The sequence below is a fragment of the Pongo pygmaeus genome, chromosome 7, assembly GCF_028885625.2.
Source record: "Pongo pygmaeus isolate AG05252 chromosome 7, NHGRI_mPonPyg2-v2.0_pri, whole genome shotgun sequence".
In the NCBI taxonomy this organism is placed as follows: domain Eukaryota; kingdom Metazoa; phylum Chordata; class Mammalia; order Primates; family Hominidae; genus Pongo; species Pongo pygmaeus.
Window position 1 is genome coordinate 10,039,642 of NC_072380.2, and position 12,103 is coordinate 10,051,744.

General features: G+C 49.3%; 1 protein-coding gene across 2 annotated transcripts in view; it reads left to right on the top strand.

The window, feature by feature from the left end:
• Positions 1 to 2,388, top strand: part of PINX1 (PIN2 (TERF1) interacting telomerase inhibitor 1) — a 75,457-nt gene extending 73,069 nt beyond the window's left edge. For both annotated transcript variants that reach the window (XM_054498948.2, XM_054498950.2), the window contains one exon: positions 1,627 to 2,388. In XM_054498948.2, the coding sequence (XP_054354923.2) occupies positions 1,627 to 2,145 (519 nt within the window). In that variant the 3' untranslated portion in view covers positions 2,146 to 2,388. The remainder of the gene's footprint in view (positions 1 to 1,626) is intronic.
• Positions 2,389 to 12,103: the final 9,715 nt, after the last annotated feature.

Sequence of the window (12,103 nt, forward strand, 5' to 3'; positions counted from 1 at the left end):
GTCTGAGGCACTTGTCACTGAAGGCCCAATTGTCCATTGATATATAATAATATCAATTCTGCTGGAACTGCAAATGGGACATTGTCTTGGATTCCACTGAGCTGATTTTTGAGGACCACTGTGTCGAGACAATACAGGGTCTGTTTATAGGTGGTTTGTAATTCAGTTACCTGCACAAGCAGAACCTTGCCAGCCAAGTTTAGGATCATTAGTAGAATCCTGATTTGGAGATTTCTTTATTCAGGAGCCCTTTCCCACCCTCCCAACATGAAAGCGTGGAACACCCAGCCTCTTCTTGTGAGATAAATGAGTATGAAGGAAGAAGCTGGGTGACTATGAAAACCTAAGTTTAGCATGATTGCTTAATGACTTATTTCCAGAGTCTCTGTGGGCAGAGTTGCTGCAGACATTGATTTGACTCCGAGCATATTCCTTACAGTCTTCAACCCGAAGGCGCTTCCTGCCTCACAGGTACGCCTCCTCACCTTACTGCCAGCCTCAACCCAAATGGCGATTCCAGCATTTCATTCTTTATCCCAGCCTCTCCCCTTAGGAATTTTCTCTTGCTTCTCAAGCTTTACAGCAAAATGTACTTTTAGATACATACATTTTTCACATTTTTTCTTATAGCAGATATTACCTGACAATGCGATATACTCATTTAAAATTAAAATCCTAATCCCAGCTGTTATGTGTGAGTAACTCACATTTAAAAACAGCCCAAACACAGTCCTGAGTATCTAGTTTTTGTTAGGGAAGGAGGGGGCATTTCCCTACGCCCCACTGCCAGCTAAGGGAAAGAAGCCCCCAAGCTGGCCTGTTCGTTCAGGGAGGAGGCTGAGACACGCGGAGTCTCCACTCTGTCCTCCCTTCAGGAGCAGCTGCCAGAGCGGCCACGCTCCACCTTTGGGGGAGAAAGGGTGCCCCAGGCAAGCCAGGTTCCAGGGTGGAATGTGGCTCCTGTCCTCATGGAAGGTTAACCTATCCAGGTGGCGTCTAAGTTTCTAGATCAACACAGAGGCCCATGTAACCCATAATGAAGGTGAAATCAGTGTCTAACGAAATCACCAAGCTCTGGAACACCAGTGTCCCTGTTTCTGATGGGAGATTCTGGGAGCTTAGTCATCACAACACTTGTTTCTAGGGAGATGTTTACTCAGAATTCCATCGAAGCGGCTTGCCTGCTCCCTTCTGACATTAGCTTCTGCCTGTCATCTACCACCCCACCTAGTACTCAGCCGGAGTGTGTGGCCACCTTGCTGCGGGCCTGCAGTTCAGGCCGACCAGAAGAGAGAGAGGCCAAAGGGAGCCTGGCCCTCAGCCTTGTCTCCTAAGTGCCGGGTGTGCGTGCCAGGTGTGAGTGCCGGGTGTGAGCGCCGGGTGTGAGTGCCGGGTGTGAGCGCCGGGTGTGAGTGCCGGGTGTGTGTGCCGGGTGTGCATGCCGGGTGTGGGTGCCGGGTGTGAGTGCCGGGTGTGAGCACCGGGTGTGGGTGCCAGGTGTGAGCGCCAGGTGTGGGTGCCGGGTGTGGGCGCCGGGTGTGAGTGCCGGGTGTGAGTGCCTCCTGGGTGCGGTGAGGGATGAACAGTTGATGCTTACCTGCCTTTTAACTCTTCTGCCCACCATAGGGCGATGCCAGTCCTTCCACTCCAGATGAGAATGAAACCACGACAACCAGCGCCTTCACCATCCAGGAGTACTTTGCCAAGCGGATGGCAGCACTGAAGAACAAGCCCCAGGTTCCAGTTCCAGGGTCTGACATTTCCGAGACGCAGGTGGAACGTAAAAGGGGGAAGAAAAGAAACAAAGAGGCCACAGGTAAAGATGTGGAAAGTTACCTCCAGCCTAAGGCCAAGAGGCACACGGAGGGAAAGCCCGAGAGGGCCAAGGCCCAGGAGCGAGTGGCCAGGAAGAAGAGCGCGCCCGCAGAAGAGCAGCTCAGAGGCCTCTGCTGGGACCAGAGTTCCGAGGCCTCTGCTCAGGATGCAGGGGACCATGTGCAGCCGCCTGAGGGCCAGGACTTCACCCTGAAGCCCAAAAAGAGGAGAGGGAAGAAGAAGCTGCAAAAAACAGTAGATATAGCAGAGGACGCTACGCTAGAAGAAACGCTAGTGAAAAAGAAGAAGAAGAAGAAAGATTCCAAATGAATCCTTCCCAGCCGGGGCCTTCCGACCACTCAGCTGTCAGGGCGCTGCGGAGGGCAGACACCTCTGGCCTGAAGTCAGAGCAGAGTTCACCCCAGAGTGCCTGGGTGCATCTCGTGACATGTCCGTGGGCTGCCGAGTCCTGCCCTCTCGCCACATTTCCCCCAAGTTACATTCCCAGGAGGACCTTTTTAATGTTCTAAATCGTGGCTCTCAGACACAAATAAATTGTTTTGTAAACTCTGAGCCCTTCAGCAAGAGAGTTTAATTATAATCATTACAAATACATGCATTCATGTAAGTGTACACACGTGTGTGTGCATGCGCGCATCTGTGTGTGTGTGTGTGTGTGTGTGTCACTATCTCCGTTTGCTCTCGGTTCCCTTCAGTAACAATGAATGGTGCTTTCTTCTGAAAGACTCAGCCTAATTAAAGGATTAAGAGGCAATAGCTTGGATTCAGATTGTTCTTTTTGTTCTATAGCCAACCAACATTTTTGCCAAGTAGAAATTATATGATTACATTCCCAAATCAGAGAAGTTTTTTGTTGTGTTTTGGTTTTGATGGAGAAACGTGTTAACGCCCTCCCCTCCACTAAGCCGTGGCAGCCGACTGTTGTGAGCCCTTTCCCCACCGCTGCCAAGCTTCAGCAGTGGACAGACTCAGGGCCAATGTCATCTCTCAGCTCTCACAGGAGGTCTCTTGCCGTTCCTGTGCCGAGTGTGGGTACTCTCATATGTTTCCTTTTGGGGGTCCTTCAGAACAAATCTGAAGGATTTATCTGTCACATGGCTGTAAATAGTGACTTATTTGTCATGATCAGGAGGTCCTCAGAAGGCTTAAGAAACTGAGAGGCTAAGGCCATGCAACTAAAGTCAGTCTTTGGATTGGGACTGCCTTATGAAAGTCCTTAGAGTAAAAGACACCTTTCAGCCCTGCTCCCAGCAGTGGTGTCGCAGCACCATGCTTGTGCCGCCCTCACCTGCCGCGCCTTGGCCCGTCTCCCTGTGTGCCAGCCGAACTCTCCCTGTGGGTTCACTCGGATGCCTGCAGACACTTCACACCATCCCTGGGACACAGGAGAAGAAAACGCTCAGCTGAGGTTCTGGAGTCCAGCCCTGCCACCTTCCCAGCCCTGTGTCTGCCGTTCTGCCCTCTGCGCCGCCTTCATCTCCTCCTGCTATTCCTCTTCATCCGTGTACGCGTTTATTCCCTCTTTCTCACGCTTCCCTCCTAGTTCCCAGTTTCCCTGCACCCCCTTTCCCCACATCCCCATGTCCCCAGCCTACCATGGAGGCCTTGAGGCTGCCTGGCCCTGCTTCCGGCAAACCTGGCCAAGGCCCAGGCGGTGTGTTGTCCTCCATTTGATATAGAGATTGTGGCTGGTGACGGGAACTTAAACTTGCCCCCAATTCGGTGACCTTTTCCCCTTGATTTTAACTCTCAAGGTCACACATTAGATAGGAAGCATGGTCCCGAGATTCTTGAAATGTAGAGAAAATACATGAAGGACATTTGGCTGTAGTCTCTAAGGATACTGCACAGTGCTATTTGTTTGAAAAGACACACACACACACACACAGAGAGAAGAGTCTTATGAATATAGAGCCTGATGACTTGTCTCTCAGTTTTTCATGTCCCCCCCGAGTTTAGAATCCCAGGCTAATAAAGCCTCAGAGGTTTCTGAAGTCAGTTTCTCCACAGAGGGCACATGCCCAAGTTCTCTCTGCTTGTCCCATCTTGCCTGTGAAACCAGAGATCCAGAAAGAAGTGGAATGCATGGAACCTAAGGGGAGCTAACTTTCAAAAATAAATAGATGCTGATTTTTTTTTTTTTTTTTTGGCCTTTTGTTTTAACTTCCTTTACCAGTAAAAATTAGAGCCGGGAGAATATACCAAAATGTGTGCAGGCGTATTTAGGAGGCAGGTGGAATGCATTTAGGTCAGACATGGGTGCAGGGGCTGGGTGGGAAGACCAGAGGAGGGAGGTGCAGAAGGGAGCTGGTAGTTCCTGGAGTTAGGAATTCCAAGGCAGCTGGACTGTAAGATTGTTCACGTGCAACTGTTTTTTTTTTTTTTTTTTTTTCTTTTTTTTTCAGAGATAGGGTCTCTTTCTGTTGCCCAGGCTGGAATGCAGAGGCCTGATCAAAGCTCACTGCAGCTTCGAACTCCTGGGCTCAAGCAGTTGTCCTGCCTCAGCCTCCCCAGCAGCTGGGACTGCAGGCATGTGCCACCACACCTGGCTAATGTTTTTATTTTTTCTAGAGACACGGTCTTGCTATGTTGCCCAGGCTGATCTTGAACTCCTGGCCTCAAGTGATCCTCCCACCTTGGCTTCCCTAAGCGCTGGGATTACAGGTGTGAGCTACTACACCTGGCCCACATGCAACTTTTACTGAGAGAATGTAGAATGTGGTGATGACTGTTTTCATAGGCTGGAGAAAGGCCTCCTGAATATTTTGTTTGGTTTTTTTGTTTTTGTTTTTGTTTTTAGGAGAGGGAGTGTCGTTCAGTCACCCAGGAAGGAGTGCAGTGGTGCGATCTCAGCTCACTGCAACCTCCACCTCCTGGATTCAAGTGATTCTCCTGCCTCAGCCTCCTGAGTAGCTGGGATTATAGGCACGGGCCACCATGCCTGGCTAATTTTTGTATTCTTAGTAGAGATGGGGTTTTGCCATGTTGCCCAGGCTGGTCTCAAACTCCTGAGCTCAAAGTGATCTGCCCACCTCAGGCTCCCAAAGTCCTGAGATTACAGGTGTGAGCCACTGCTCCTGGACCCTTCTGAATTATTTTAATAATTGAGTGGGCAGCCTGAGAATAAGTCACATGCTCAGCAAAGAGCAGATTTGTTCCAAAGGAGGTGGAGACTCTCTTTTCTCTAGATACCCTCAGCTTTCATTTTTCTGTGTCTGTTTTTCAGTCCACTTGGTTTTCTGGATCTAAGTGGAAATTAGAACAACAAGACAAATACTCTGCATTTTATGCTTGATACTTTAAAAATGAGTAGCATATGAACCCTGTTTTTGCCTTGAATTATTTCACCGGGTAAAAATACATTAATTTTAGTATTATTCAGTGCTTTCCTTGGTTCTTTTAGTTTAAAGAGGAAAAGTAGGCTCCCAAGAAAATATTTGTCCACTGAAGAGACTCTTCTGTGTTGTCCTGCAGCAACCTTCTTTTCTGTTAATTTTAATGGATTATTATTATTATTGTATGAGGTCTTGGATGCCTGGCCTTATTCCAAATACTTCAAATAAGCCAACTCATTTAGTCCTCAAACAACCCAGGAGGTAACCATTATCGTCATCCCCTTTTACAGAAGGGCCTCGCAGCCTTTTATTTTATTTATTTTTTATTATTATCATTATTTTTTTGGAGACGGAGTCTCGCCCTGTCACCCAGGCTGGAGTGAAGTGGCACGATCTTGGCTCACTGCAACCTCCTCCTCCCAGGTTCAAGTGATTCTCCTGCCTCAGCCTCCCAAGTATCTGGGACTACAGGCGTGCACCACCACGCCCAGCTAATTTTTGTATTTTTAATAGAGGCAGGGTTTCACCACGTTGGCCAAGCTGGTCTCAAACTCCCGACCTCAGATGACCTGCCCACCTTGGCCTCACAAAGTGCTGGGATTACAGGCGTGAGCCACTGCGGCCGGCTCTCAGCCTTTTTATAACTAGACTGATGCTGTTCCCAGAGGCCCCGCAATGCCCCAGCCCACTATCTACCGTAGTCACAAACCCGCACCCCTTTTCCTCCATCCTTGCCACAACCAGTTCCACCTGCAAGGCTCCCTATTGCAGATGCTCTTCACGTGTCATTGTTACTCTTAACTGGGAATGGATTTGAAAGCAGCAGGCAAACTGCAGAGAGTTTCACAATTAATTTGAGTTAGTATGATTTGGATGAGCTATAGAAAATACTTTGAGGTGTGCTGCACATTAGACATTCTCAATGGATTTTCTTTTCCGACTTGGTCAAGAGGTGGGTGGGAAATTGGGTGAGTTGGTTTCTTAAACCCTGTTTGCAAGTCTGAAAAAGAATGTTTTCAACTTGTAGAAAATACTGATGCTTTTGAGAGGAAATCCCAGTGAGCATCTCTTTCCTAGCGGAGGCCATCCCTCTGCCTCCCTCCTCCACCTGTTCACTGACTGGCAGGCACACGCTGAGACCTGTTTATTGAGAAACAGCATCAGAGAAGGCTTTCGGCACAGTCTGTCCGAGTAATCTCAGCCCTTGGATCAGCAGGCAGCAGCTGTACGTTGATTGGAATAAGAACCTCCTCGTCACCACCCTGTTTACCTTGCTGGTTCTGCAGCTGCTGCATTTCGGGGCCTGTTGTGCCGGCGGGCAGAGCAGGAGGTCAGGTCGAGTGCTTGGTGTGTGATTTTATAGTGCTTGGTTATTAATGAGCAAATTAGTACCGTGTCCTAGTAAAGTCGGTGACTAAACTCCTTGCATAAAAGTGTCCGATCTATTTAGGAAATACTGAATATACTGCAGTGACATACACAGAGCCTTCATGGAACCAGTAAAAGGGAGGAATAAGCCAGAGAAAGATGGCAGGTAAAGAAGGGTGGGTGGGGCCGGGCCTCGCCTGCTGTGGACGGGTGGGTCAGGGGCTGGTGCAGGCTGCGTGAGGCGCACTTCCTCCCACCTCAGCTGCCTGTTGTGCAGGCATTAGCAGTGAACTTTTAAGGAAAGCAGCAGTGAAGTCTTTAGCTAGTGGGGAGAATTTTGTAATCAGTTATAGCTGAAATTTTCTGTTTGTATGTTCTGTGTTGAGTTTCCATAGAAAAAGGTGCATGGGTGCTGAAAGCAGTTATTTGTTCTGGAAACATTTATTGAACACCGACTCCGGGCTCCAGGCCAGTTGACAACGGAGTGACTGACGCATTACAGAGCCTACCCACTTTCAAGTTCTACGAATGTGTGTCATTTAGAGGGTACTGCCGTGTCCTGGATTAATCTCAATACATTTATGCCCGGGACGCAGCCTTCTCCACCGTGGCTAGCAAGTGTCCTCTCCCCTTTGGCATTTATGCATGAGCTGTGAGAAGCTCTTTGCCAGCTCATTTGACTTGAACCTGAGGAGGAACTGTCTACACTTAACAACATTTCTAACTCTGTGATAAATTCGGCAAATTATAGTATGTGCCTTCCTCCACATAGAATGCATTAGAAATGTGTTTTGCCTATGTGGAATGGCTCTTAACAGGTCAGTCTGAAGATAAAGCCCAGCTTCCTCCCGCCTCTCCTGTCTCCAGAGGATCTACTGAGTGTGAGATGGGGTGCACAGAGATGGGAGAGGAGAGGTGGCCTCCAGGTAGCCTCCACCCACTAACTGGGGATGCCCCTCGAACCTGGATGGAACAAAAACAGGTATCAACACACATTTGTTACATGGAAAACTGCTGAAGGCAAACTCCGACTCCGGCCTTCAAACCTTAGAGAATCAAGGTCTTGAGCAATCTAAAGTGACCCCAGCACCTTGACGGAAGGAAGCACCCTCATCTTCACCTTTGTGAGGTACGTGGCTGCCCCGGTGAGTAACTGCATCTCAGACCATTTAGTCTCCTTCTCCAGCTATGTCGACTCCGTGCAACTCCTAAGCCTCCGCCTTTTCTGAATACTCCTTGGCTCTTCCTCCTCCTGCGGTCAGCTAAGTGTGGAAGATGGGACACCCTTGAGTGTTTCTGCCGTGGGTTCTGTCCTCTCACTATCCATTTTCTGTATACATCTGCATGGCCGGCGTTTCTGCTGCTTTCTGTGTGATTCTCAGGTCAGCATCTCTGTCCCCACTAGTCTCAAGCTTTCATCCTGCGTCTCCAGCCGACCGTCCAGAGGGCCTATCAGATTCAGTGGGTCTAAGAGGAACCCATCCTCTCCAGGCTGCCTCCTGCCCCCCGTTATTATTATGGGCACCCCATGCTCTCGTTCAGTCTCACCCCAACATCAAGAGGCGTTATCAGCAGTCCAACCTAATCAAGTGTCTGCCACCACTGTACACTAGGTAGGTCCTCACCTTCAGGAAGCTCCCAGCTCGACACCCCTCTGTCTGACACCTGTCTGGACAGTGCTGCCCTGCACCTCCCATCGTTCCCTCAGTAATGCCGCTCCCCTGGACCTGCACTCCCGGCTCTGCCTCCTGCCCGCAGTCCCTCCCCTGGTGCATATCTGTGGCTCCGACCAGGCTTCCCTTCTCCACCCACTGGCTTCAAGACCCGCCACAGGTGCCATCCACTTCTCCAGCCTGTCCTGATCTGGCCCCCAGAAGCAATCTCTCCATTTTCTGAATTTTCATAGCACTCTCTGTGCTCATCAAAGTCTACTTGTGTTTTGGGGTATGTCACTTTCCCCATTCAACCCTAGAATCTCTGAAGACAACTTTCATCTTTGTATTCCTATAGCACCAGGACAGTGCCAGGCACAAGGAAGGTACAGCTTGCTCTCTCTCTCTCTCTCTCTCTATCTCTATCCCCCTCTTTCTCTCTCTCCTCTTTTTAAAGTAGAGACAGGGTCTTGCTTTGTCACCCAGGATGGAGTACAGTGGCACAATGAAAGCTCACTGCAGCCTTGACCTCCTGAGCTGAAGTGATCCTCCTGCCTCAGACGCCTGAGTAGCTAGGACTGCAGGTCCATATCACCATGCTCAGCTAACAGGATTCTTAAATGAATACAAATTAACAGACCACACCCAGGCAAGAACCCATGTTCTGAAGGCCTCAGGTATATCCCGGGACAAAGGTGTCTGAACAGGGATGCTCTCCTGTGGCTACACCCCGCCCCCCGCACTTGTGGTTCCCTTGACTCCCAGCACTGCATTCAGTAGATGAGACCTCATCACCTACCTTGCTTGAAAGCTTGATTCTGAATTCGTCTGCATGTCTCCCTAGGTCTTCCTTGTAACTGTCCCCTGGCCACTGGGATCTCAGCAGACTCATTCCCAGGGCCTTGTTTTCAAGTCTTCCTTGCCCAAAGGGTGGTTGTAGGATTAAATGAAATGTGGCTCAGCAAAATACCTGACAGCAGGCGTGCAATGCATTTTTCTTCTCTCCCTCCACACATACAAGAGGAGAAAATGAAAAGGAAGTGCTGTGGAGGATTTTTAGGGCAAGGAAATTACGATCCTAGAATGCTGGACACATGGCGTCGTATATCCGTCCAAACCCATAGAATGTGCATGTGAACCGTAACATAACTGTGGCTGTGGGGGATGATAATGTGGCGATGTAGCTTGATCCATTGTCACAAATGTACCCCTCTGGTGGGGGGTGTTGATAGTGGAGGAGGCTGTGCCTGAGTGTAGGGGAGGTGGCATATGGGAATTCTCTGTACCTTTTAATTTTGCTGTGAACCTAAAGTGGCTCTAAGAAAATAAAGTCAATGCTGGATGCATTGGTTCACAACTGTAATCCCAGCTGTATTCATTTTCACACTGCTGATGAAGACATATCCGAGACTGGGCAATTTACTAGAGAAATTTAATTGGACTTACAGTTCCACGTGGTTGGGGAAGCCTCACAATCATGGTGGAAGGCAAGGAGGAGCAAGTACTGTCTTACATGGATGGCAGCAGGTAAAAAGAGAGCTTGTGCAGGGGAACTCCCCTTTTTAAAACCATCAGATCTTGTGAGATCCGTTCACCATCACAAGAACAGCACAGGAAAGACCCGACCCCATGATTCAATCACCTCCCACCTGGCCCCACCACAACACGTGGGAATTGTGAGAGTTACAAGATGAGATTTGGGTGGGGACACAGAACCAAACTATATCATCAGCACTTTGGGAGACCAAGGCAGGAGGATAGCTTGAGGCCAGGAGTTCAAGAGTGGCCTGGGCAATAAAGTGTGACCTCCAACCTGGGCAATGTGGTGAGACCCCCTCTCTTACAAAAAATAAAAATTAGCTAGGCGTGGTGGCACATGCCTGTGGTCTCAGCTACTTGGGAGGCTGAGGTGGGGGGATCACTTGAGCCCAGGAGGTCGAGACTGCAGTGAGCCATGTTTGTGCCATTGCACTCCAGCCTGGGTGACAGAGCAAGACCCTGCTTCAGAAAAAAGAAAGTCTTTTTCAAAAATGCCAGGTGCTCCTCACATGATACTAGGGAATCCAGTCCTGGTCAGGAGGGTAGCTTCCATCCTCTGTCCGATGAGGGACTGGCACCAGCGGGCCCCGTCCTCTGCAGAGCCATCCCTAAGGCTCCTGAGCCACTTTTTACCTGCTCCTGTGACTGTCACCCAGGACCAACAGGCTCCAGGATGTGCCACAGGAAGGTGTGTCCAGGTCATCCTGGAGAAGACAGCAGAGTCCCAGGGAGGTTCAGGGCTTGCCACTGGAGGTGGTAACCTGTGCAGGCCCTGGGGCAGGACTGAGGCGTGGGCACAGTGACTCAGACTGCTCAGGTGACAGGCTTCAGGTCCTGCCCTTGCCCAGGACTCCTAGGCAGCCCCAATAGAGCAAGTTAATTGCAATTTAGCCTGGAGGGATTACAAAATCCTGCTGCGATGGGCAAGGCCCTTGCAATCTGCGATGAACAACTGATGTTAACTGAACTGAAAGAGGGACAATCGGAGTGTATTAGGGACACATGAGCCAATAGGTCTTCCAAATCAGGGGACCCTTCCCAGCATTCATCCCTGAAACAAGCAGTCCTGCTCAGCACAGCCCCGTAAGACCCGCATTCTTACACTCCTCATTTTGTAGGTGGAGAAACAGACTCAGAGTCAATAAGTACCTTGGCCAGGCTCGCCAGTTCATAAAGGGGTGGCAGAAGGGTGTGACGTCCATCACCCCAGGCTGTCCTCGCCCCCAGGACTAACCCCTTTTTCATCCTAAAGATGTGATGGGGACTATGTTTGATTTTTGTTTTTAATAATTGAATTTCTTCTGTGTGTTATTTAGTCCATTTTGGCATGTACTGTACCTTTGTGCCAACTGCAGTGGAATTCATGAGTTAGAGGAGAGATACAGAAAATGCTGTGGGAAAACACCATCAGATGTGTTCATTCAGCCATTCGTTCCACAAGCTACAGTGGTGAAGGCTCTGTGCTAGGGGCTGGGAATGCAGGTGTGAAAAGACATGGCCCCAGCCCTCAAGAGCTCACCGTTTAGCTAACTGTGTCACTAAAGTTGGAAAAACAAAGCCATGTGCCTCCTTTGGATGGTCACAATTTTATGTATCCAAATTCAAAAGGACACTGTCAGCCTTAAGAGAGTTTTCAAGCCAAGGAATGCTCATTTGGTGTCCAAGGGCAGCGAAACCCCTGTGCGTGGATGCACGGGTGCGAAAGCTCAGAGTTAGAAGAAGCTTGTGCCCGAGGACATTTTTATCTTCACAGTGAAGTTCAGGAATGATGACTTTGAACCCCTTTGCTGGGGTGTGACTTTTGTGTTTTGTGTTTTGAGTTTTGCTTCATGGACCTTGGATTTTAGAACTGAAAAGAAGCTTAGAAATTTCACCAGAGAGGTGCAAAACAAGGCAATGATTTGATGCAGAACAACCTCAGACAGAAGAAAAGGGATGGGTGGCATCTTGTGACTTCTCCCTGGGCTGGGGTCTTCTTCTGGCTCATTCCTGAGGGGTGCCAGGCAGCAAAGACCACTTAGCTGCAACTCTACTGACTGTGACACTATGTGAGTCTTGAGTTTCAGGAACCCCAATCCCTGCATTTTTCATTCCTAGTGTTTGACCAGGATGGTGGGAAGAGGTTATGGTAACCAAAGAGGCTACCTGATATGTATGTCTTGTTATCATTACTAATCCTTTATTGAGCTAGATGTTTTAGAAGTATTTTCTAGGCCTGGCGCAGTGGCTCACGCCTGTAATCCCAGCACTTTGGGAGGCTGAGGTGGGCGGATTACAAGGTCAAGAGATCAAGACCATCCTGGCCAACATGGTGAAACCCCATCTCTACTAAAAATACAAAAATTAGCTGGGCATGGTGGTGCATGCCTGTAA